General features: G+C 37.8%; 1 protein-coding gene across 1 annotated transcript; it reads right to left on the bottom strand.

Annotated features, from left to right (window-relative positions):
* Window positions 1-212: 212 nt before the first annotated feature.
* Window positions 213-26987, bottom strand: LOC105938596 (hepatocyte growth factor). Its single transcript, XM_036150484.1, has 18 exons — window positions 26814-26987; window positions 25520-25679; window positions 25142-25254; window positions 24454-24568; window positions 22196-22344; window positions 19249-19369; window positions 18317-18435; window positions 11971-12136; window positions 11729-11862; window positions 9439-9532; window positions 6787-6917; window positions 5743-5772; window positions 5149-5263; window positions 4626-4700; window positions 4378-4527; window positions 4165-4271; window positions 2077-2219; window positions 213-1577 (listed from the first exon to the last, which is right to left on the bottom strand). Exons 1-18 carry the CDS (start codon window positions 26860-26862, stop codon window positions 1398-1400), a joined length of 2151 nt encoding a protein of 716 aa, XP_036006377.1. The 5' UTR covers window positions 26863-26987; the 3' UTR covers window positions 213-1397.
* Window positions 26988-27242: the final 255 nt, after the last annotated feature.

Below are 27242 nucleotides of genomic sequence, written 5' to 3'. Positions count from 1 at the left end.
AGATTATGTTGGAGAATAAAAAAATGTTTTCAGTTACGGCAACTTATCGTAGTCCTGGGGACAGTAACCCCTAGAAAATCTTACTACCACCATGTTTGTCCATCCATCCATCCATCCATCCATTTTCTGATCCGCTTTATCCCTCATGGGGTCGCGGGGTGCTGGTGCCTATCTCCAGCATTCACCGGGCGAGAGGCGGGGTACACCCTGGACAGGTCGCCAGTCTGTCGCAGGGCACCATGTTTGTCTTTCAGTATAATTTTCTTTTTCTACCACATTATATTAGCTTGCACCAGATATAACAAATACGAAATGCACAACTTTCAAAAAGATTGACTTTTGTCCTGTCAGACTACAGAATACAAGAAGATTTTTTAGCAAACATGAGAAGCTCTTAATCTTTTTTTAGGGGGGATGGGGGTTAGCAGTGATTTGGAACAAATTGGAAAGCTCTCATATTTGCCATTTTAGGGTTGGATCATGCGTCATCCCTGAAGGAAGGGACGCCTATATTTATTTAGAGATTGTTCTAGAATCTTTGATATTCTCCTGGATATGCACTTGTAGTAATTTTGGAAGGCTGGCCACTGCTAGGAAGGTTCAGCATAATACAATGCCTCTGCAGTTGTAAATTATGACTCTCTTCTTAGGAATGGCGTGACCCTTTCCATCATTAACTGATATATGTCAATGTCTTCATTTTTCATCTGTTCCTGATTGCTTTAGGTTAGGGAATGACATGTTGCCTTTTGAAATATTTTAGTCCACTTTGGGTTGTCAGACAGGTTCTGTTTAAATGATTTCTTGATCAGGTCTGGCAATAATCAGGCCTGGGTGTGGCTAGTGAAACTGAACTCTTCGTTCCAAAAAATTCATGATTTAACGAGGGGGACAATAACTTTTCCACAAAGGGCCAGATTTGTCTGGATACTTTTTCCCCTCTTTTAATAAAGACATTTTTTTTATGTACCTGTGTTGCCTTTTTTAGATAATAAGTTTTCTTTGAATAATTGAAACAGGGAAGATAAAGGGGCAAATTGAATTTCACAGCCCTTTTTGTGTTATTTTTCCATTCTAATTCTAACTGATTTAAAGGCATCTTTTTCCCCTTATGAAACAACCAGCTTTTACAAGACCTATTCTCTTACTAGATGGTTCAAGGGATTACATGATATTGCATGTCTTCATCTTTGTAATCAACCATCAGTGACTACTGCATATTTGCTAGTGATTTAAAATCTAACATCACACTGTAAGTGTGTCCTCAGACTTTCATGTTCAGCTGCAGACCCCACAGGTATCCAAGCCTCAGAAACCACTGGAGTTAATGCAGAGAGGCTCTGCTTTTGATTTAGTCCCCTGGTAGTGATTTCTTCTATTTCAGTTTACTTCAGTTTCTAAGCGATCTCAGAGTCCGGGTAGTATCGAAAGACCTTGTAAATCCACTGTGTGTAGAAGGGCACATTAATGAAGATACCAGGCTGGTTGGCTCGCGCACAGCCTCTACCATGGACACTGATGCCAACAATAACTTTGAGATCACCATCCTGGCACACAAGGGGACCCCCATAATCCCTCTGTGAAAAAAAAAAAAACATACATTGCCTATTATTCTCCATCTGCAGTTGAGAAAAAGCTGTCATCACTGTTTGGATTTCTGACATTGGTAAATGAAAGAAAAATGTATTTAACAGCCTCAGTGACAGGCGGCACCGCCATGCTCGGATCTTTTACAAAGTCAGAAACCTCAGACGGCTATGGGTAGCTGATGAAACTTGGAGCAACAGTCTCCAGCTGCTCTGTTTACAGCAGACTGAAATCTAAGCTAGTGGATTCAAAAAACATTTGTTTGAGATTTAGATCAAACTTGGCTTAGAAAGCACTGTGTTGGATCAAGGCTCTAAGTCCTTGTAGATTCACACTGGGAGCAATTATTTTGTTGCCAGATCTTTGCGCCTGTTCTTGCTTACCAACATTATTGCTGTAACACCTTTGTGACCTCATATTTAAATGGTGAAACAGCTCACTGATAAATTATACAATAAAACAATAAAAAAATGTTTTCAGATTGTGTACCTCACACACTCCTTCGTTCCTTTTCCCTCCTGCACAGATCTTGGTGTTGGTGATATGGAAGTTCCCTCTATGCATTTCTCTGCACCTATAACTTCCCACCATGGGCAAGTCAACTGCCTTTAAGATGTCATCATGACCAGTGCCTGAAAGAAAAGATAGAAGCTCCATATTGTTGTCGTTTTTCGTTTTTATTGTTGTCTCATATATAAACATCAAGCAAAACCGGACTACAAAATTACATAGACATTTAGGTACAGCTGGTCTATTGCTTGTTAGCATAATTCATAAATGAGTAAACCTCATTGCAGTACCTGAGTGCATTTATCCATCTAGCCAAGGTGTAGATAACATGGTGAGGTCACAGGAGAATGGGCAGATCAGTTTAAACTTAAACAAAACCCTGGAATTGTTCTTTTTTCATTCATTATTTAATGGGGAAATTTAAGTATTATCACTAGTAATTTGTATCAACAAGTACCAATATATGGAATAAAACTGTATTTTTTTAATATAATTTCTGTGCTTCGGTGCTGCAATCTTGTCATCCTTGGCGAATTCAAATCACATGAGACTATTCATAACTGTGACGTACCAACTGCACCAGGGCCTGGAATAAGAACATACAATCCAATGCAATAGATCTAAACAGGCCGGAATGCCAGGCACAAGGTGGCAAAAATAAAGCATGTGTATGCAAAGGGAAGTTCTCTTTCAAAATTCCCACCCCTCTGAAAGAAGCACATGTGCGAGAACAACCAGCATTATGGCATGCCGACTGACTGACAGCTTGCATGTACAGTACGTTGGCAAGGTGTGTTTACTGTCTACTTGGTGCAGTCTGTTTGTCACTTCCGGACCTCTGGTTCAGTTGATAATGGCCTACTCGAGGATCGATTATAGTCTGCTATCATGAATGTATTTAGGGACGTCAGGAGGTTATTATATAGCATGTGTCAGTTATGAATGCACCAATGTGTTATACCAAAATCTGGCACATTTTACACAAAAGTAGTTGTATACTTTTGTTAACAATAACTTGATAATAACTTTAAAGGAATAATAAGTAATAATGACATCTAGTGGTTAAAATTGGACAACACAAACGCAATGCCTTTCTCGGAGACCAGCCATTTGCCCAACGGTCTTGCGGCTGTGAAACTTCACTGAAATTTTGTTACACAGGACAGGGATATGATGTTGTGTTCTGTTCTATTTCTGGTCAGTCTCTCTTACTGGCTTCCATGTTTGTAGGCTGTACCTCTTTTGCCAAGATAAAATACCAAATGCTGCGGTCCGTTTTGGGAACCCTGGGATCTATCATATGATTGGCTCAGGAATTTTCATTTAACTAAAATGGCCTCCACATTCACAAGACATCTGTCTAATAAAACATCTTCACAATGGATATGCAGCTGACAAATCTTCAACAACTACATGATGCCAACATGGCAATAAAAAGCATGCACCATTAAGGGTTTTCCTGACTCATGACTGTTTAGTTTTGTTTGAGGTCTGACATGCTGATTTCAGTTTTCCCTTAGTCGGATTCTATTACTAATTAAAACAAACAAGACAAGAGAAGAAAAAACTGTGCTCTGGGACTAGTACATTTGAATTGAACAGAAAATGTGGGACAAAATTATAACAATTAATGCATGAAACCGTATGCCCCTAACATTTGTCTGATTTTCTTTTATTTTAATAAATAAAAAGAAAATTAAAGCACATGATTTTGGCTGATGCTTTTGTATAACAGAAATGGTCAAAAATATTATTTTCTATCAGGTAAGCCATACTTGTCTTGATTGGAACACATGTTCTGGTTTGTTATGTTGCTTAAGGACAATTTTGCAAAACATTTCCATGTCTCTGGTTAAAATCTGATTTTTTCAAACAGTTCATAATGCTGTAAATAGGCTCTCGGCGCCACATATTCTCCACTTAACAGCAGAAATCAGGTGCTCTTTCACATAATTCCTTCTCTATTTTTGTTTGTAGAGGGCACTCTAAATGCAACATACTTTTCAACAAACCCAGGTGACTAAGTATGCATGCATACAACAGCCGTGGTGATGAAAATATTAATACCTTTTGTCTCTCCCCATCCATACATTTTACACATTGTTCCCTCTGGAATGGAGCATCCAGCCACAGGTAGCTGAATTGCGTGGACATTGTCTGCAAGACGGGCAGGCCTGGGCATAATTAATGTACAAACAGAATTCAAAACACCATCAAGATACAGCAAATAAACATTTATGTCTAATTGTAATTTAAAATGGTAGTTTCCCAAGTACCCACTTTGAGAGCTTCAAGAGGGCTAAGCTAGATCCATCGGGGCCACATATCACTTGAGCTATCCTGACTTCTTGTCTCTTAGATCTGTCAGGAGATCCTTCCCGAAGATCAGAGACTCCCAGCCACACCCTATACTCACTGAGGTCTGGAACGCTGAAGAAACAAAAGAAACAAGCCAGTTTAGATTTTTTTTAAACCATGCATTTTTTAATCGGCAGAGAATTCAAAGTGAGAGTAAGCCATGCAAATACCAGGAGGAGAAGCATTGTCTGTCAGTAAGTACCCACTTCTCTCGTACAAGTGAACCACCGCACCAGTGCACTGATCTGGGAAGAAAAGAATCAAATTTGAAATTTTGGATGAAACCAAGATGGCTGCAGCCTTTTAGATTTATTAATTGATTAGCACCAACTACATTATATGTTCAGTTAATGAATTGATAAATTATGTATTTTCCGTATGTTTACCTCTTTATATTACTACATTTATTATACTATCTCATTTCCTCATGTCCTCATGACAACACAAAGAGTGAGATGAACAGTAAGGGAGGTAAAACAAAGTGCAAAACATTCACACAGCACACAGTTATTATATTTAAACTTATGTATGGATTTACTTTAAAGGGTCAATTTTAATTATGGAATGTATAATTGCAAAGTTTGATGGGAATATAAAAAAGCCCACTAAAACAGCATGAGAATCCTGGTTTAAATAGGGAGTTCTGTTCTTCCTTGTTGTGGGAGGAAAATATATAAAACTGAAATGCTTTACCCTTTCTGTATGCTGACCATCCAGCTGCCGTCTGATATGCCAACTGGAGTACCTCCCACAATCCTGATTCTTTTATGGACAAAACAGCTCACAGGGTTTGGCTCAACTCCAAAGACTAAAACACAAATACACACACAAGCATGCAAACATGTAAAAACACTTGTTTACCATCCTTTTTTAGAAAATATAGGCTTAAAAGTAAAAGCAACTAAGCTATAAATGTTAACTTAGTGTCAGCTTTTATTACTGACATGTTTGAAAAGTTTCTATACAAGAGGCACTTCTTTCATTATACTGTACAACTAGTGGTTCTTACTATTTGATATTTTCTCATATCAAATAAATCCTGGGTGTTTCAAGAACTGGGGATTTGCGCGTTGTACCTGACTTAAATGTAAAAACCAAGTCACATAAGAAAAACTCCCACACAGGAGGAGGAAGGAGGACAACAGCTGTCACTACAACAATATGTCCCGCATCATGTACCATGATGGTAGGATATAAAAAGCACATCATCAAATTCAGAAGAAACACAACCAGCCTTAGAAGCCATCAAACACAGTCTTAGCTGCTCACAGAGACACAATCACTCACCTCCTGGAATGTTATTTTGCAAAGCATCGCCTGTAGTGGGAAGAGGAGAGAAACATGTTGCCTTAAGTTAATTAGAAGCAATAACAGGCAGAAGGTGAGTTGTGATATATATATATATATATATATATATATATATATATATATATATATATATATATATATATATATATATATATATATGTATGTGTGTGTGTGTGTGTGTGACATTTTTTTCTATTTCCCCTAATGACTAAATATACTCAAATTAAAATTTGGATCGATCCTAAATTTTTCAGGGAGAATATACTGTTGAAAATATATGTGTTAATATTTTAAGGTATTTTAATTTCTTTTTTACAAACAGTTATCACTATTTGTTGAGTTTTACATCTTGAAGTATTTTCCCAGGTTTCACTATTACTTTTTGGTGGATCCTATATAGCTTCAAAATCAGTTATGACCATCCAATGCTGTCAAATCTGACAAAGTAATATCAAGATTTTCCTCTGTGACTTACTGTGAGCAAGGGATAGTCTGGAAGACTGGAAATTTGAGTTCGATTCCAGCAAATGTCAAAATATCAGTTGGTGAGCTACACAACCCTGATCTACGAATGGGTCAAAATGATATATATAACAGCATACCAAACAGCATACCGAATAAAACATGTTTAAATAAACTCAACAATGTTTGTAACACTGGGGAATCTCAGAGCTTTACATGCAAACACATAACAGATCGGTATGGTACTTTAAAAGCTAGCTAAAAGTTTAAGAACAGATTGTGACTATCTGTCAGGTGCAGAGATAGTCACGAGTTGCGAATCTCCTTTACCATGCACAAACTGGTTAGTGTTGACAAGCCTTCAAATGTCAAATAAAGTCTGTTTTTTTAGTGTATGTGAGACAACAAACCTCTAAGAGAGAAAGCCATTTTTTGTAAGTGCAACCTTTAAATGTAGCTCAATGAGAAACCTTCAGTTTTGCTCAGTTTGAAGTTTTCTCATAATATATCAGTGTAAGGGGCATTTTATGGTACTGCATGAGCACACGTTTATGCACTTACAAGATTTGACATTGCAGTAGTCCCAGCTAATGGCAGAATTGTTGGTGAAACACCAGGGACCATGTCTGTCCTTATCAGGATTTCTGCAGAAGTTTCCCTCTAGACCAGCCATCTGAATACCCCGCTCTCCACTGGAAAAAAAAAGAAAAGAAAAACAACCTAAACTAATCTTCAATCAACTTTCTGTCAAAGTGCCAAAGGTAATGTTCAAAAAAAAAGTTACAATTCAGCTCTACCATCAAAGGTTAAAAATAGATTTCTCAGTGATAAGCATCTGAACAAGCCCAAAGGGCAAATAGTATTACTCAGCCACTTGTCTGCTAAAAACAAGAAGTGAATATAATTTATAGGTGATTAGAACGGTCTCCAGATCCATGGTGTCAGAAGGGCAATGGTGTAACATAAGACATGGACAGTTTAAAAAAAAAAACAAAAAAAAAACAGACCTTTTTTACAGAAATGTTGTTGAAAAATTTGGCTTCTTGTTGAAAAATTGTTCCCACATAGAGTGAGCATTTTAGTATAACAAAGATGCATGCAGGAAATGCGAGTGAGCGCCGTGAACAGCTTAGGATAGATAGCCTAAGTATAGAATAATCAACCAGCCCACCAAAAAGACCACAACTGTTGTTTGTTTGTTTTTTTTACTTTGTAATTGTCCTCTGTCATTGCAACACATCTGCTGTTGCCTTCAAATCAAGTTAAATCATAAATTGCTCTCTCCAAATAATCCTTCTGCTTATTTAGCCATGATGATTAGATCTAGCTGATAAAGTTTAAGCGGCATAACAGACAGTGTGCAGTTTGTAACATCTTCAGTGCTACATTACAGTAGTGTAGAGAAAAACACTCTCGAGCAAAACACACACAAACTATGTGAAGAAAAGGTGAGACTTGCACAACCACTCCATGGCTTGCTAGTATCAAACAGGCTATTATGATGGGACACTTGATTGGAAGAAGGTGCTGACGCATGCCTCTTTACATCAGAGTAACAATACTGGTAAGAACCACAACAGATATTAAAAGGTCTATCTGAATGCTGCCAGCATTATTATGTTTTTAGTTACAGGTTTAGTCACAAGCAGTGATTTGCCACTGTGGTCAATTAGAGGTAGGTTGGGTTGATGACAAAAACCTTTGAAATTCCTCCATAAGGTTCAGTTTTTTCACTACTACTGCTACTGGTCTAAGACAAGTTTCTTATTGACTTCCTTCCCACAACTGGATAAACAGCTTTACTTTTTCACTTTATGAAACCAAATTTGAACTGGAGAGTTTGCTTTCACTACTTTTGCCTGTTTTGCATAAATGTGAAGTTCTGTATTCTAAACATGTCTGTCACACTTCGGGTAATTTTATCTTGTTTTCCCATCTGAATTCTTGATGTAATTTGATTTATTTCACAGTAGTTTGAAATGTTTCGTCAATACGGACATATTATAATTATACAATAAATGTCCAATAATACAGCCCAATGCATTGAAGTAATTGTTTAATACTTGTTTATTTAGTTGTATCGCTGAAGTGCATGGGCAGCTGGCACAAGATATGTTGTTTGTTTACTAAGTCAAGAACATTTGTGGATGTGAGTAGGGTTAATAAAAGTTAAAGGACTGTTAAGATTGTTTTATTGTATAAACTGCACTCCAATTTGCCATTCCAAGTGTTTGCTGTTGCTCTTTTTATACTTATCTGTGAGTGCAAAACTGTTAAGTTTGATATATCTGCTTGTTTTTCCTTATTGCTCCCATTGTGTGTTGAACACAAAATTGTTTGGAAGAAACTTTTCTCAAATTAGTGTTATGAAACGTCAGTGAGAGCAGCCATCATAAAAAGAATGGACAGTCAATCCACACAGTACACACACTAAATCCTCTGAAATTTACTTTTCATGTCATCTCACAACAGGTTTTACAAGAAACAAACATAAAAACTTCTTTCATCTACCAAACTTACCAAGAATAATAAAAGAAAAACAAAAAACAATAAAAGTGAGACAAAAGAAAATTTCAGTCAAAGCAAGCCTGAGTTCCAAGTCTATGTTTATATGAGTTATTTTTCTCTCACTGCAAGTTCCTGACCATGACTTTTGACCCTAGGCAAGAGCTAGGCAGTGCATCTGAGTGGCTTTGAAGTTACTACAAAGGGGGGTTGGGGTCAAAGGTCAGAACTAAAGTGTATATTTCTCCACCAAATTATCCCTGTGAGTCATTCTTACTCAGTTAGGTCATCTTCAGAGAAAACAAAACTGGTTGTTCCTAAATGCTGGTCACGGTAGCCCTTTTCTCCTCCTGGTAAGCTAACAACAAAATGACTTATGTAAAACTCAACATATGTTTTCTGTCTGCACACCAGCATGTTTAAGGTCTGCATAGCTGGTTCTTGGAAATGTTGGAAAATGTTTCCTACAATAGACCCATCATTTTCCAAGCACTCTCCTTTTAGGAAAAATTTGACACCACTGAGCTGTTAAAAATCATGTAAATGTTCCAAAGGTGTGGTAGTTAACATCCTTTAGAAGTTGTGTTACATCTCTGTTTTATGCAGAGGTGCCTGTCTGATTTATTAACGGTGCACATCTGTGTTTTAATTACATTAAGTTCCAAAAAGTTATTAGGCAGGGAAGAAGCAGGGATTCAGTGGACTGACCTGTTGCTGTGGTTTTGCCAGGGAGCACAAGGCAGGTTTGATCTAGTCATTGAACGCTCTCCTTGGTAATTCTCTCCAAAACCCAGGAAGCAATCTGGGGTTGCACACAAAAGTGGGGAAGAAAATAAGAAAGACATTTCAGATATTTATTCATACATTCTGAAGACAAACATAGCAGGCTTTATAAGCATCCTTTCTTCACTGAAACCTCTGCTTGCATTCTGCCTCTTCTAGGGTTACTACTGAAAGCCAGTAATGTCTTAAGAAGAAATATGAGAATTACATTTTAGGAAAGCACTATTTTTTGTGCAATATCCTTCTAACGAGTTTGAAAAATTAAAAGTAAATACAGTGCCTTGCTAACATATTCATACCACCTTTTTTCACATTACAACCATAAACCTCAATGTATTTTACTGATGGACCAACACAAAGTAGTGTATCACCATGAAGTGAAGAGAGGCATAAAAAATCTTAAAAAGACATGGATATATATTTAATGGCATTTAATTTAATACAATTAAACGTTCAGTTGAAAGTCAATCCCCTGTTTAGAGGACAGAACATGAAAACATGGAATTTCAACTTTTTTGGCCGACGTGTGTGGAGGAAAGCTTGTGCGGCACATCACCCTGAAAACAACGTCCCCACCAAGGCACAACATGATGAAAGCAGCATAGTGTAGGGATGTGTTTCTTTAGCAGGACCATAGGAATAGATTTGATAGGATGCTGGATAGAGCTAAATATGTGATTTTTCGGAAGAAGACCAGTTGGAGGTTACAGATGATTCCACAATAGGACAGAGCTTCACCCTCCAACAGGACAAAAACCCAGAGCATCAAGTCAAAACTAAAAGGAGGGGTTTCAATTAAACCATTAGATATAAGAATGCCCCAGTCAAAATTGAAACCTAAATCCAATTACAAATATGTGGGACGACTTGGAAATTAAAGTTTACAGGTTCTCTCTCCATGCAATCTGATAGCCCTTGAGCTAAAGTTTATGATCTAGATGTAACTCTACCAGTGTATATCTAGTAGAGACAGGACCCTCTCATAAAAAAATTAAATAAAATAATTATTGACCCAAAGGTTAATTCTAAAAATTATTGATTTAGTTGGGCTGAATACATTCCATTAATTTGTATAAGTATGACATGTTTTTAGTTTTAGTTTTTTAATTACAGCCTCACAATGGTTGAACATTCTTCTGCACACTGTTCTTGCTCGCTGTTTTTCTCCTGCATTGTTCCATCTGATCACTGCTGCACTTTATATTGTACTGTAATGTTGCCTTCTTCAACCTGCAATCCCATTACACTGCCGTAAGCTGCATGCAGTGAAATCACGTTCTGTATGCACTCTGTACATACAGAATGACAATAAAGTTGTCTAAGTCTAAGTCAATGATGTGTTACTTTTTGCTGGTTTAACTTTCTAAAAAACATAATATAATATAAAACAGTTTGCTAAAAACCCTAAATAGGCAGTAATACATTTGTTTTAGGGTTACTACTGAAAGCTAATAATACATTGTATTTGAAGGAAAATACAGATGTTGGTGTCAAACAAGCATTAGAATATACAAATTATTGGAAAAATATAAAATAATATTTGTAATACACTGAACCCCGACTAAAATAAATGGCTGTTACACAAATGAAACTTTGCTTCATCTATCATGGCTGGATCTAGAATACACAGAGATGGGAACACAAAACAAGTCATCCGCTATGACTCCTTAGAGAAGCATTGGATATAAATAAGTTATTAAGCTGTCTGTCATCTTATATTTCTTTTCTACATGGGAATGTTTTCAGCCCTCGAGGGTAAACCACAAAACAACCTTAGAGTCAGTTTTATGTAAGGCCACAGAAACAAAAAAAATATTCCTGAAAATCCCTCAGGAAATTGAAATGTGTGTAATCAGCCATAGATCTACATTTTTCCCTTTCAGAATCTTTTGGTACCACAGAAAGAATCTTGAACCAAGACTAATCCCTCCACTACCCCCTTCACTGTCCAATGAGACCAGGCCATCCCTAACTGCTGTCAGATTTTATTTATGTGAGACGTGGTGGTCAGTCCTTCCCACAGTCCTGTAAGATAAAAAAAGTTCCACAGGGATGTAGAGGACCTTGGTTATAAACCAATATGTGTGGTACAGGGTCTCATATGAACCCTGCAGTCTACAAAATATAGAAATACCAAATATTTCTCAGTTTAAGATTGAAAAAAATATGCTTTTCTCTCATTTTCAACATCAAACAAAGCTGCCATGTCTCTTACCACTGACAGGGCTGTTCTGGGCGCTGCACTGAGGGATGTGGGTGCAGAACATTGTGCGTACTCTTGGGTCTGTAGTGAAGCACCAGGGGAATTCTTGACCATCTGGATTCCTACAATAGTTCTCTCTCAGGTCCCTGGAAAACAATGAGGGGGAAAAAAAGCCATTGTGTTATCTACTGAGATGTGAGCGCACACTGGTGGGTGAGTAAGTGGAGGGCTTTCTCGTGCAAATTTTCACTCACTTGCAAAGGTAGGCTTCAGGTGAAAATGTGTGGTTATGAGGATACTGAGAATCCCAGCGTTGGCAGGCGAGTCCGCTGGGCGTCATGTCTACTGTGCCTCTGTAACCCTCTCCTCTGCCCTCATAACATTCGGTTGTCTCCATCCCAGGACTTTTAGGAGGTGTTTCTGTGGAAGAGCTTAAAATGTTAAGCATGCTTTTCAATGAAACTCTAGGTCAGGGGTTTCCAAACTTTTCGTCTTGCGGGCCGAAACTGTCAACTCATAAGCACTCGTGGGCCAAAAAATAAATGAAAATAAATGAACTGACCAAAAATAGATTTGTTTAACCTGCTGTGCAAAATATGATAATTTTAAACCATCTGTATTTATCCATCCATCCATCCATATTCCAACATGCTTATTCCTTGTGGGGTCGCGAGGAGTGCTGGTGCCTATCTCCTGCTGTCAATGGGCGAGAGGCGTGGTACACCCTGTACTGGTTGCCAGTCTATCGCAGAGCATCTGTATTTAGCTATTTTAATAAATACATTTTAATCATGGTTTTAATACACGATAGTCTGCATTTGAGTGAAAGTCATTGGATAGCTGTGGTCCTTTTTACTAGGAAATTAAACATAATGTAAAAAGTGTTGTTATTAAAAGACAAATATTTTGTGGGGTACCTAACATTTAATTGTGAGATTTGAAGTTGTCTGCAATAATGTTACCCTAGTTAAAAATAAAAAGTTTCCATCTGCACGAGCCACTAGGGCTGGTTGGCCAAATCTTTCTTGAATTGCAGTTCGGGGGTCACACAAAATTAGTACAGGGGCCGCAAATGCCCCCTCGGCCACACCTGCCCTAGTTGATTTGTTGGATCATACGATGATAAACACATAATAACAAGAACATGAGGAGCATAATGTTATTTAGACTAGCTAGTTACTTAATATCATGAAAAATCTCCAATTGATCCAAAATCGACAGTTTTCCTTACTAAGAATTACATCCAGAGTCCTTTACCCTAACTGCTTTCATGTGTCTGTGTCTGAAGTATAATGGAAATGCATCATAATCCTATTTGATAGTGCCAGTCAGTTTCTGTCCCTCGTATTGTATTTCTTAGAAACACCATGTTGAGTGTTTCTCAGTTCTTTCTCAGCTTTTTTTTTTTTTTTTAATCCCTGATGCTAAAAGTGTTGTACTAGTACTAGCTGTGATACTTGGCCTGCCTGTGCTCTGGGGAGGCTTTTATATAAAGTACTTACATGGCAAAAAAATGTAATGAATCAGCTGTGTATGTAAAGCTAATAGCTGAAACAGACAAGAAGATGAATAGTTTAAGTACATTTTCTTCAAACAGAACAAGCAAAGTACAGTGGACTGAATCAGACAACAGTAAACTGAGAACAAGGACTGGTGGCTACTTATGCTGTGATCTAGATACATTTGAAGTTGTGCTTGGATCTAGGAATGAAATCAACCCACTTTAACCATGTTAAGCTTGGAAGTTGGAGAACCATAAGGAATCACCAATTATTCCTTAATGTCTAGGCTAGACTGTCCTTTAGCATTGTATGTCTCTGTATTGTATTCATTCGGAAACAAAAGAAATATATTCACAAACAGTGCTCATGAATCTGTTTATGGGACAAATAAAAACCACCATAAGTGCAAAGAAATGTTTTATTACAACATGTATTATCATGTTTTAAACATGTGGCAGACGGTTATTGGATGTTGGGGTCCAGTCAGGGATCTATCCTGTATAATATTCCTATTTGGAACTAGGAAATGTTTACTTCTCAAACATTCAATGCATATGGATAAGAATGTATGTTTCTCCTCTTTATGACATGATACTACAAACAAAAATAGTCCAACTCGTCCTCCCTTTAAAAGTAGTAAAAATGTTTTGACAGCGAAACTCATCCTTTAGTGAGATGGTAATCATTATTACTATTTAAAACATGTCTTTGTGTTTGAATTACCTGTGATAGAGCTGTTTTGTTTTATACAATTTTATTTTATATTGTTTTCTTGTATGAGTTGCTTGTATTTCAGGCTGTTGTGTTTTCTGCAGAGCATTTTGTAATTTAGATTTTAAAAACTTTTGATAGACAAAGTCATCAACCTTGAAAAAAACAGATTCTAAAATGTTCACATAATCTTTGGATCTAATAAATGAACCAAAATGACATCTTCATTATGTGTGTTAAGCCAGACTGTATTAAAAAAAAAAAAAAAAAAAAAAAAAAACAGGGTACGAGTGGTCCTATGTTATGCTTCACTGCATCTTTCTTTGGTTCTAACCCAGACGCCCACTTGCTCTGTTTTCCAAGCACCAAGATGTTGACAGCTAACATGGAAACCACAGCTTTCAACTGGTACTCCACAAACCAGCTTGTTGCAACAAAGTGTTTGGTTTGGTCTTGACATCACATCCAAAAAAATCAGACTTTATTTACATTTGCTGGCCATGCTTGCCTGTCCTAAAGCATTTCCTTTCAATGATCTTGGAGCCACATGGAAAAAATTAAAATGAAATCTAAATTGAGACAAATGCACAATTCATTGTAGCGCGTATCCTTTACACTTGAAAGAGAGTCTACATAACAGTTGAAAGACTGGTTTAAATTTACCCAGAGCCAGAAGGTAACTGATGACAACAGATTTTATCACCTTGGGGGAAAAAAGGTGGAGAACAATAAATAACAAAGAATCACAGCTTAAAAAGATGCTCAGTCATATGCCCTATACAGCTTCATTATTTTTAACAGGATTTTGTTTTTTCTCTCTCAAAAAGACATTTTCTTTATTCTTCAGCATACACATATATGACCAGAATAAAGTCCACTTGGCAGCAATGATGAGCATGGCTCAGTGGGTTGAATGTTAGCCTGTTAATAGGAATTTTGTGGGTTTCGATGTCTTGTCGATGTGCCCCTACGATTGGCGCTGAACCCCATCTCACCTACTTATCTGTGTATAGTATATGAATGTGTTAGTGAGTGCAGTTGGATCAATGTGGCCATTGTACACATTTACTGCGGGTATGTGTCTGTTTAGGGTTGGTATCAAAGTATATCAGGGTTTTATAAACGTACAGCTTCAAAACCAGAAAGAAATTTCCACCATATAATTTAAAGTGCTTTTAATAAGAAAAAGAAAGGTTTTCTCGGTTATCTCCGTTTGTGCGTTTGTGTGGCATGTCACATTTTCTCCAGCTGAGTAGATCATAAAGTAAGGCTGCAATGCACGTATCCAATCTATTGCTGCACACTGCTGGTCAGCTATCTTTGTAGCTAGCTCTGGAAGACTGCGTGTCCAAATAGATAACTTTGTCTGTTCTGAAATATTTGTTGTCACATAAAACATAGTCAAGGTGATGGTATAGTGGCTTTATGGTGGACAAGTCAAAAACAGCATGTTTGTTAAGCAGCACACTGCATCCTTGCTATCCAAGCAGATAGCTAAACTAAATAACCAGCTAGCTGTTATCTTGTTCTACTCCCAGTGACATGATTCTGGCCTGTCTGCTGTCACACATCTTCTGGGTGCTGTCATTTAGAACAGGGGTATACTGCAGCTTTTATGTGTTTCTGCTTCAGCACCCCTGAGTCAAATCATCAGGTCATTAGAAGGAGTCTGGATAACTTGACAGCATACAGAGGAGGTCATTCAGCCAATTCAGCCATTTGATTCCCTGATCCAGGAGTTTCTGTACCCTGGTTTCTGTTAATACATCTTTTTAAATGAAACACCTTGGCTGGCTTGAATTTTGAATTTCCTGCCTTGTCAGGTTTTGCAACACCCAGAGTTACTGCACAAAGAGCAGAATGCTGGAAAGCTGTATTATTTTGTCCAATGAAACGTTTTTGGTAGGATGACCAAATGCAACATCAGAACTTCACAGCTGAGAAGGTACTTCCACAGCACGTTGTGATTACTGTATAAATCTGTATAATATGATTGAACTTGACTTTGTAAACTGCCTTGAGATGACATGTTTCATGATTTGGCGCTATATAAATAAAATTGAATTGAACTGAATTACTATTAGAACAGGAGGCATTCCAAAAGAGAAATTAATTCAGATACCAAAGCATAAAGGTTTTTCTGACCCTTCTAAATGTACTATTTTTCAAATTGACAACCACTCTAGATATCCTTTTTTACTGTTGAGCACATATTTTCAGAAACCCCAAGTGTTAGCAGTTGTTGGTTTTCTAAGATTATTTAAGAAAATAATAAAGCAAAAAATATTTAACTTGAATATAAATATCAGTGAATGCTGGAGATAGGCACCAGCAAACCCCGCGACCCCACGAGGGATTAAGCGGGTCAGAGAATGGATGGATGGATAAATATCAGTTCATTGACCCTTATTTAGTAACATTACACAGATATGTCCCTTGAGCAAAGACTATTTTTGGTAAAAACTTTTCTTTGGGACCTAGGTCGTCCCAAATTCCTTAGTGATGTCAATAAAGGCTTTAGTCCCTAGCTGTCAAAACCAAATGATTTTGCTAGAAACAGACAATTTAAATACTGAGTCAACACTGTGTCCTCACCTCAGGTCTTATGTTAACTTGATTACAAACACCTTGTTTTATCTAGACAGATGTATTGTGTTTTTATACAAATCAATCAATATTCCTTGATTTATAATAGAAAAAAATATTTGGTTAATGACAGTGTTTCATTGGTTTAGCATCTACCTGGTTTCAGCAGAATACCCCCCTCTATAGGGCTTTTTGAGATCACAACTAGAAAAACAAAGCACGAATCTCAATTTGTTTATCTGTTCACAAAAAGGCCACAGCCAAGTCCCAAGTTCATTAGGCTGAATACTGTCCACCAGTACATGCAAAAAACATGTTTCAAGTTCTGCATCTTCAAGTTTTTTTTAAATGTGTCTAAAAATAGATACAAGTTTGACAGTAAACAAAAGATGGGGCCTTGTCAGTGGACCACTTCTCCGTTTCTGTGCCTCTTGCTTTGTCCTCACAGCCTTGTTTTGATTAAGACTAACTGGGTCGTAAACTTGGGCTGTTACCAAAAAACTCCCATATCAAAGAGTAAGAGAGAGAGATAGAGTTCAAGAGGTGGAAGACAGTCTTTAGAGGGGAGAAAACAAGGGAAACAGTGAATCACACTGTCCATATGGATCATTGCCATCAACAAAACATGGTGCCAGGACTTTGGATGATTCTTGTGGATCTATGTAGTTTCTCTGGAATTAACAGTGGCCTCTTGGTTGTTTCCGTGGTAATAGCTTTTCTTATCTGACAAGTTAGCTTTAGTGGACAGTCAAGTTTTAGGTTTGCAATTGTACCATATTCTTACCACTTTAAAATGATGGATTGCACAATGCTCAGTGAGATGTTCAAAGCTAGGAATTTTGTTTTTAGAAATTATCCATGCTTTAAACTTCTCTACAACATTTCCTCTGACCTCTCTGGGGTGTTTTCTTGGTCACCATGAGATTGCTCAGTAGTATTCACTATCTCTGACAAGCTCTAAAACCTTTACAAAACACCTGTATTAAAATGGAGATTAAACTCATGTGCATTCATACTAATTAGTTGATTTCTATGGGTAATTTGTGCACATCGGATTTTAATTGGGGGTATCAAAGTAAAGGGGCATACATATATAGATCAACTCAACACTGCAAAACATGTTAAAAGTTTGAGGCATGTGTTCACTTTTGGCAGGCATCGTGTAGTTTAAATTGTTTCTGTTTTACTTTCTTAAGGACTGGAGTGGTTGTCTCTTTGGCCTGTTTCTGATTTTCTAGTCGACCACACATTAAGTGCATTTGTTCTTTTTTTTCTTTTTTTCACAATTTATTTTCTCATACACCTGATATAAAAGGTTCAATCGATGTCTGAGGTGTAATAATAAAAACAAAAATCAACATCCAAGCATGATCCCTGTATTTTGTCTGTATGCGTTAATGCAGGTTAATGTGGAGCAGTAACTGAGCTCTGTGCAGGCTGACTTCCACAACTAAGAGCTGGGATAGAATAATAAACTGTTCACCCATGGCGCTGTGAAAAATAAACATTTTGGCTATTAGAGACGACAAAACAGAAAGGCTAACATGAGCATGGTGCTAGCTACTTAGGTGCGCATGTGTGTTTTCTAACATCATGAAAGATTTATGTCAGTATGACGTAAAACAAATGACACAGGAAGTTGTAAATTCTGGAAAATCCAGTCAGGCATGATTGACAGTAACAAGCCTTCACTCAATACAAACGAACCTGGTTTATGTCAAACACAAATTTTTAGTTGACATGCATACCTTAGGTTAATCCATTCAACCATACACAAACAAACATTAACAATCTCGCTTACCACAGACTTTGATCTTGCAGTACTCCCAGGGTGTGTTTGGATCTGTGGTAAAGCACCAGGGTCTGTGACGTCCATCGGGATTCCGGCAGTAGTTATCATGTAGGCCTTTGTCAGGGTACCTAACACAAAGACACTTTTGTATGTACACAAAGCTAAACGTTTGAGATAAAAGTTACATCTTTCTCCTAAGTGCACAGTGGAATTATTGGAAACAATACAGTCCTGCATGTAGCTCATAAATAAATGACTAGTTGTGAGCAGACACCATCTGTTTATCTGATTAGAGCTCAGGGAAATGAGCAGGATAATAAGTTGCATCACTACAGATGTTTAACATTCAGTTGTCCCAAAGTCCCACTTCCCTTCAGGCCTGTTGCCTCCAGGCATGCAGCATCAGGCTGCGGGTCCTCTCATTCCATTAACGGCATGCACAGCCTGGGACCCGGTTTGTACAAATAGTGTGATGATTAAGGATGTGTTAACGAGTCTCAGCTAATCCAGACCACCTGCCACCCAACTAGCTGGAACAGCCTTGACACAGACTCACAAAAGCTGACATGAACATATGTCAACACAAGCTAAGAAGATGTAAGGAATACTTTACAAATTGAAATATATAGCTTTCCTAATGCAGAAATGAGGGGATTTCCCGGCATACCACAGTTAAAAAACAGAAATCTATACTAGATAGATTCTCATCACTTCCCTTAGGGAAAATGTTTTCATTGGCTGCCTGAAAATCACTTATTCTCCAGAGTGAGCCACAGGCTCATGAATCAGTTACAGCAATATACCGTATATATATATATATATATATATATATATATATATATATATATATATATATAAAAAAACTGCATGCATATCAGTGCACGATGATAAAGCATGCAGTTTGTGAGATGTGAGTATGCCTATCTGTGTGGAAGGTTCACCTCTTGGGGTGGTACGTATGCCTGTGAGGTTCATCCAGGTCCCATCGTTGACATTCTTTCCCACTTTCTGTATGGTCCATTGGTCCTCGATAGTCTTCCCCATTACAGATAATACACTCAACTGCGCATTAAAGGAGAACACATGCAACATTAAGTGATAACAAATATTCTGTAACATTAGAAAATGGGCACTTAATACATAACATCTTAAATAAGTAATTTAGAAATGACTTGTTAAAGTTTTTTTTGCCACTCGCACTGTTCAATTAACGTAACAAGTCTGCCTTGACCCGTGTACCTGCTTGTTGCCATTTCATACCTTCCTATTTTAAATTTCTACCTGCAAACAAAGTATTTTGTACCTGTGTGAGTGAAGTGAGTATGAAGTGTGAGTTTATTTCTTTTATAGCAGGTGAGTTTTTAGATCTGTTATGGAAATAATGGGTTGAAAAATGTTAATTGAATTGTACATAGTTATCTAAAAAACTTTGCATTATTTTGCCAAATGACTCTTATATGACATATTTTAATCCCAGACCAAGGCGTAAGTCTAACTGATTTCCTACTGGTAGATATTATTTACGGAAGTCCCACAACCACATCTTTCCAACAGATTATAACAGATTAAAAATTTGAACAAACAAGCAAAAAGTCCCCCTACACCGGTTGCATCATTGGTACGCAACATTTAGTTGACACCATTTTGTACAATTAAAAGTCAGGTACACAACAAAATATATGAACTGGTGAAAGGGCAAAATGACCATCACTCCTGATAAACTAAGACGATCAACTAAGAGCTGAGCCAGAATATAACAGCTGCTTTTAGTATGTAAGGGAGGATCATAGAGACCAACAGGCCAACAAAATAACACTACAAACTCTTTTTGATCTGCTTAACCTGAAACAACTCAAAAAAGAATGAGTACTCTTAACATTAATATAAAAAGAAAGAGCATAACATCAGCTTATTGTTTCTTATCTTCTTTCTTAACTGCTTCTTGTTGCACTGCTGGCACTGATCACATCAGAAATCAACCAGTTTGTCATTGTGAAGTGTTCACAAACACTGCATGTTGTTTAAATCATAGTAAATAAATGTAATGATGTTAATATATTTAATTTGTATGGTTAATCTATCCTCATGCAGTGTAGTTCTCCACAAAAATACTGAATAAACCTGACAAACAATTAAACATCTACTGAATGAAACACTTACAGTGATGTAATGATGTGGCTCCCAGTTTGCGTTATGGTTTGGCTCTAACACCATCACTGGTTAAGCACTGGAAACCGTTTGGTGGGGAAAGAAACCCTATTGTCACCTTTTTTGTGAAAAAATTAATAAATGTCTCACCATTGCAGCATATATACTTAAATGTTGTCTCTCTTAGTTCTGATTACTCATGACTCATTATTTTTGCCCATTTAAAACCAAAAAATCAAGTACAAAACAGTGAAAACCTTGTCTGAAAGTGAGGATGAATAGGGGAGATAAGAGGAAATCTGCATGAGTCCGATAATAAAAAGGAAGAACCTTTGTTTGGAGAGACAGAATAATTTTGGCTGATATAGTTGAATAGTGACAAAATACCTTTGTGCTACACTCGCAGATGACCCAGATAGGGGTAGGGTTTTCAACTGAAAAAACAGTGATAATGTAAATTTTCACCACACTTTCAGAATTTAACATGTTTTGGATGGCCCGAATCTATTTGGCCCCCCTTCTGATAGTTCTCATACCCTGTTTGGACCATGACTAGAGCATGTTAAGGAGTAAACAGAGTAATTGAGAGCCTTGTTTAATATCATGTGACATAATAGTTCAAAGCCCTCCACAAACAAAAAAAAAACAAACGTACAAAAACCAGGACCATCCATTTAACTGGCTTCCATTTTAGTGTTATAGTTATGTTAATAGACATTTAATGCACACTCCAATTAACTGTGTCAAAATAATAAAAATGGTTTAGTGAAGAGAGGACACCATTTGTTTGTTTGTGGGAGACACAGCATGGTGTAAACAACCAAAAGGATGCCTATTAAAAGCAGATGTTTATGAGCCGACTCCTGACGTGACACCACACATTTACTACCAGTGGCTGCCAGTGTTTTTATGCTTGTACATGCCATGTTTTTGTAGCTACATGTGTGCTCTCTGCTAGTAGCGGTTAATTGTTGCATAAACTCTTCCAGTCCTTGTTTCTGACAGAGCAAAGCCTTTCTATTGAAATAAAATGCTACAATATGTGGTGTGTAAGTTGTTTTAACCCCTTGGGACACCATCTGTCCGTAGAAGAGCATTACGTTTTCTGGTGTTGTTTTATCGAACCAAAACTAAGTACCTAATTAAAGTGATCCGGTGCTATGCACAGGGAGCAAGCCCTGTGACAGCATGAATCTCTGGGGATTAGATAGCAAGGGTCATTATTGTCCACTCCTTGAGGAAGACTTGACATTTTGTGATATGACATTAAGGCAGTGTTTTACTATCATCACAACCACATGTTTGCTGCAGGGACAAGCGTAATGGGTGGATATGTATGTAGATGAAACAACAGTGCCATTAATATTCTTTGATATTTCATGACTTGCTCCTCTGTGGTTTAAACCGCTCATACAGTCTGAGCCTGGTGAAACAAGAGAGGATATTAAATAGTAAAACTACACCTGGAAACAGCTGCAGCCTGCATCTGTAAAAAAAAAACAAAAAAAAAAAAAAAAACAACCCTGGACTCAAATACTTTCTAGAACAGAGGGATTGCGAACCACAGTTAGAGCAAGCAGAACCTACTCTAAGTATGTGATTGCCCCAATGTGCTGCACCTCATTTCAGATGGTCAAGCTTAAATAACAATTGTAATTGTGTAGCAATTTCCAATGTGGAATGCTTATTACTTCAAGATGAATGTCCTCATGCAGAGGTATATGCGTGCGCACAGCCTACCTTGTGAACACTGTGGTATGCCACACTCCTGGTGTCTGAGGTGTGGTCTTGGGTCGGTGGTGAAGCACCATGGACCAATGGTGGAGTTATCTGGGTTGCGACAATAATTTCCTCTTAGGTCCTTCTTCTTGTATCTCTTGGACATGAATCTGTTGGAAGGAGAGGGGCAGCAAAACAACATGTAAGAAGAGCAGCAGGTAAACACAGCTCACAACCAGAGCAAAGCAAATTAAACAAAAGCCAGAATGTTGTCTTTTACTAATCCTCAACAGAATGAAAAACAATTCGTCATTTACAAGGCAGCTGCTGCTTGGCTGTAAGTTGCCTGTGTCAAGGTGACAAAATAAACATATTTTGAAGTCACTGATGACAAGGCTGGTGGACAGACTCTTCTGTTCCTTGCTATTTGCAATTAGAGAAAAAGGTTAATACATAACAGTGCTGATTTTTTTTCTCCAACAAGGCCTGTTCTTAATGTAGTATAAACACGCTGGCAAATGACTCATATCTTTTACATCAGGCGAGCACATGGCTGTGGTCACCAGCGGCAATGATGGACACGGCAAAGTGTAGTTTTTGCGTCAAGCTGTATTTTTCCATGATGATGAAATGATAAAGAATGAGAAGTTCATCTTTTGGTGGTTGAAAATGAAAGAGGCAGAAAGGAAAAACCTTACACTGATAAAAAGTCAAGTGTGTGTGTGTGTGCGTGTGTGTGTGTGTGTGTCTGAGTGAGTTAGAACAGCGAGAGAGACAGGGAGAGACAGACTGACTGATAAAAACATACAAGGTTCCTTGGAGTGATTACCTGATTTGCAGAGGCATTAATAGCTGTATGAAAAAGGAGGTTCACTGAAAGTACAGATGTTCACTGTCAGCTTTGATTCATATGATTTGGGGGGTTTGCAACCAAGCCTTTTCAATACTTCTAATTTAATTGTTTATTTGTAAAATATTCTTGACTTTTTTTCCTAGAAATATGACCTTGTTTGCTATGTTATTCATATAAAACGAATGCAATATATAAAATCAAGAGTAATGTTTGAAAAAAACTATTTAAAAAAAGCAACTGTAAATTAAGGGAACGTAAATTAAAGTGTGAGGATCACTTGATTGGATAAGTCTTAAATTGATTTCACAATGGCATCTACTAGCTAATATTGGGTTTACAGTAAACATCCTTTCACTTTATTTTCAATTACTGTTTCAATGTGTTCTTCTAACAAACTCATCCGCTGTGGGAAAAGATTACATGAGCTACCTTAAATTAAAGCCTTTCAACAGCTTTAATTATGTAACATGATTTGTCAATGTAAATTAATATACAGTGTAGTTTTCAAAGAAGTTTGTGTTATTATGTACTTGTGTTTCAAAGCAAATCATTATTTTCGAACTGTCGCGGGCCCTAATTAGCATGTAAGAGGTCCATATTTTTTTAGACTTAATTTCTAGACATAAAATTCCTCAGTCATTTTCAGCTCATATTTTTTACATGTTAAAAACAAAAGTTTATAATGACAGTTATTTCTGTCCTTTTCAGGCTTCGAAATTGTAAAAAATGGAAGGAAGGAAGGAAGATGGATGGATGGATGGATGGATGGATGGATGGATGGATGGATGGATGGATGGATGGATGGATGGATGGATGGATGGATGGATGGATGGATGGATGGATGGATGGATGGATGGATGATACAACTGTAATAAATAATATGGAACACAGTTTGGATATAAAAATATTTTATTACACTCTATTTTCTTTTTCTATCCTCTTCCAGACTGTGTAGGTGCTCCGAATATGGGAGGACGTTCTAATCTTGCTCCTTTTAGGCAATTGTGATCTAATCTAATTTTCAATTACCCTCACTTTTGTTTTTTGAGACATTTCCCCAAAACTTGCACCCGGCTAACTGATTTAATGAAAAATGTCCCTTATCTTAGAAGTGTGTAGCAAATTAGATAAGATCCTAATTTCTTTATGAGCCACACATGCTACATAAACAGAGATCTAGATAAACAGACTCGCCATTGCAGGAAACGATGTGTGACTCAGTGAAGTGTTACAATGAGGTCACTTCTGATGAATGACTGCTCCCTGGAGCATAATCAGCCACTAATATATCAAACCCACAGATGCATACAGACTAGCCTCTAGCTACCAGCTAATTGCAGCTCTTACAGGCCAACACCAACATTAACAACAACTTATAACACCATGCTGTCTGACACTGAGGTGAAAAGTAGATTACATTTCTTACTTGTGCTCATGAGGTATCGGGGAGGCCCAGGCCTGGCACAGGATTCCACTGACTGTCACTGACCTCCAACCCCTGTAGTTTTCACCCGTGCCCACAATGCATTCCCTTACGTAGTCTGCAGTGAGGCAAAAACGAGAGAAGGGGAAATGTGATGAGTTAACAACCTGATTAAAAATTTTATACACAAAGCCTGAGCAGATAATGAAGAAAACAGAGAGGGGGAGTTGTAATGCAAGGCTTAACAAGAATGTGACATTGCCAGAAGTGGAATCTGGTTTCCCAATCAGGGCTATGTGGATTCACTAACACTGGCTACAGAGCCTGAATGTTCATTCTTTTGGTCATCTTGACTGAGCAGGAGAGACAGGGATTTACAGTGTTTACATGAACACCACTTAATAACAGATAATTAAGCATGACATGCAGTGGCACTGTGAAAAAAATATTTGGGCTAACTCTTTCTAGTTTTATCCCTGTGGGATGCCACGATTACCACAAATAAGCTATGTTAACAACTAGAATAAAAAAACAAATAAAGTTTCAAATATAATTAATTTATTAGTATGACACAAACCACCCTAAATGGCAACACGTCTCCTTTCTTTTTCTACTAACAGGATAACCAGATAAGGCAGATTTTGATCCTAATCTCAGCTGGCAAAGAGGAAACGAAAACAGAAGAGAGCACCTTTCTTTTGATAGAGGTCATAGTAGACGTTTTGATGGATTTGGGCTCCTGGCGAATTTCTGTCAAATGAAAGCCACTGGCATTTCCTGCTCCTATGATCATAGAGGAAAGCTCTGGGGAAGGAAAAGAGACAGAACTGAGGACACATGCAAATTAATACCATATGGTATTTCTCAAACCAAAATGCAGTTAACACAGGTGGTTTAGCATGTCTGAGGCACTCAAAATGATGATAACTATAATTATTTCACACAGTTAAGCCACAGCATTCTTCCCACATCATGGTTGTTGACAACTGATATCCATTCTCAGAAGGTCACTTTGCATATTTGAAAACAAAAAAAAAGAAATAAGACAGGAGCATCACTGCTGACAAACCTGCAGGTGAATGGGAGTCTTTTCCCGCGGCTGCACGTTTTTGCACATTTGGTTACGCTCAGTTTCCTGCTTTTGGTGAGGAGGGAGGAATCGGGAGACACAACAACCAGTTGGATGCCATCGGATTTCTGGTAGTCCTGGAGTGCATTTCGTCTGCCTTCTAATGCACAAACACAAAACATGGTCACATAATTGCAGTAATATATCCTGCAAATGAGTGTTTTGATGCGAAACAAACACTCAGGGCAAATTTACTTAAGGGGTAAGTAAGAATCGGCAGGATTTAACCTGCCTTTGATCCTTTAGGTCACAGATAACTGAGCCATCAGGTTTTGTGACAGTATGCAGACTGTTGCAAAGAATGTTGTTACACTGTTCCTTCACTGTAAATAGAAAGAATCTCCTATTGTAATTGCTAAACACACAACTCAGAAAGGCAGTGCAGATGACCTGTTATTACAAACACACATCAGTACTATCAAGAGTGAGTCAGGCTCCTGGAAGTGTGCCAGTTTCCCTCAGGTCCTTTACGTCTCTTTAAAAAATCAGAGAGCCACATAAACTTTAAAAGAAAACGCAAGTCAAACCGCCCAAACCACACACCCGTCTCCTTCTTCCCACACGTTTCAATTGTCTGTTTGCAAACACAATTGACTTGAGTTTTTTCTACTCTTGATGCTGAGAAGAAACACTCTTAAAATGACAACTAACCTGATGAGCATTGCTTTCAGATTTAGGTTTTGGATTAAATTCTGATGAACTGTAAGATGAGGAACAGGGGCTTGATCTGAGTCACAGAAAGTTATGTTTTTACTCTACTGCCAAATTAAAAACATTGAAAATCAGTTTTGTAGAACCACCAAAATAACCTATAAAAAGATGCATTTGCTTTTTATCTGGTTCAACAGTGGGACAGTTGGTTATATTGGAACTTTTTGTAATTGATTAGGTGGTCTACAGCCTCAGATGAAACACTGATCAGTTGGCTCTATACTAGCTTAAAGTTTCTAGGAAGTGAAGCAATAAATATACTATCAACAAATGGCTACTACTTTCACAACAAAACATTTTAAATATTAATATGGTGATATTTGCTTTTTGTTTAGTTTTTTTTTTTTTTTTTTTTTTGTAATTAAAATCATCATAAGGGCACGTGAATAAAGCTGCTCTTCGTTATTCTGCTTGGAGCGCCAGGCAGTGCAGTGGGACGAGGCTGCAGCCATTCAGAAACGTTATTTAAACAGTTACTAAATAGTTTTGAGAGGGGGGGGGGGGGACAAGAAAAAGAACTTACCGCAGCAATAAATGACTGCGAGTCCAACAACGAGCCTGTAAATCCACATCGCCTCCGTCACACAACAACGAGCAGAGAGAACAAATTGAAACGCTGCCTGCTGTGCGCTCTGACAGCTACCAGGAGATGTTGCTTCCACCACTGCACAAATGATGCGTCTCCCCTCTAAGTACTTCGTCGCCACCTTCCCTCCCCCCTACTCCCTCTCCCTGCCTCCTCCTCTCTGCCTGTGGTTGTGTGCGCGCGCGCGCGCGCGCGCATTTATGCATCTTTTTTTCCCCTGCGCTACGCGTTATATTTTTATCTCTGTCGTTGTTGTGTTTTTTTTTGTTGTTGTTTTTTTTTTTTGTCTTGACTTTATCTCCCTGTGTCCAGCAAACACACGCAGTTTTGCCAGAACGAGAATAAGCGAATCAGAAAATCTCGCTC

This window comes from Fundulus heteroclitus, chromosome 2 (assembly GCF_011125445.2).
Source record: "Fundulus heteroclitus isolate FHET01 chromosome 2, MU-UCD_Fhet_4.1, whole genome shotgun sequence".
In the NCBI taxonomy this organism is placed as follows: Eukaryota; Metazoa; Chordata; class Actinopteri; order Cyprinodontiformes; family Fundulidae; genus Fundulus; species Fundulus heteroclitus.
Note: the sequence above shows the minus strand (reverse complement) of the source record. Positions and strands in the feature narration are given on the sequence as shown.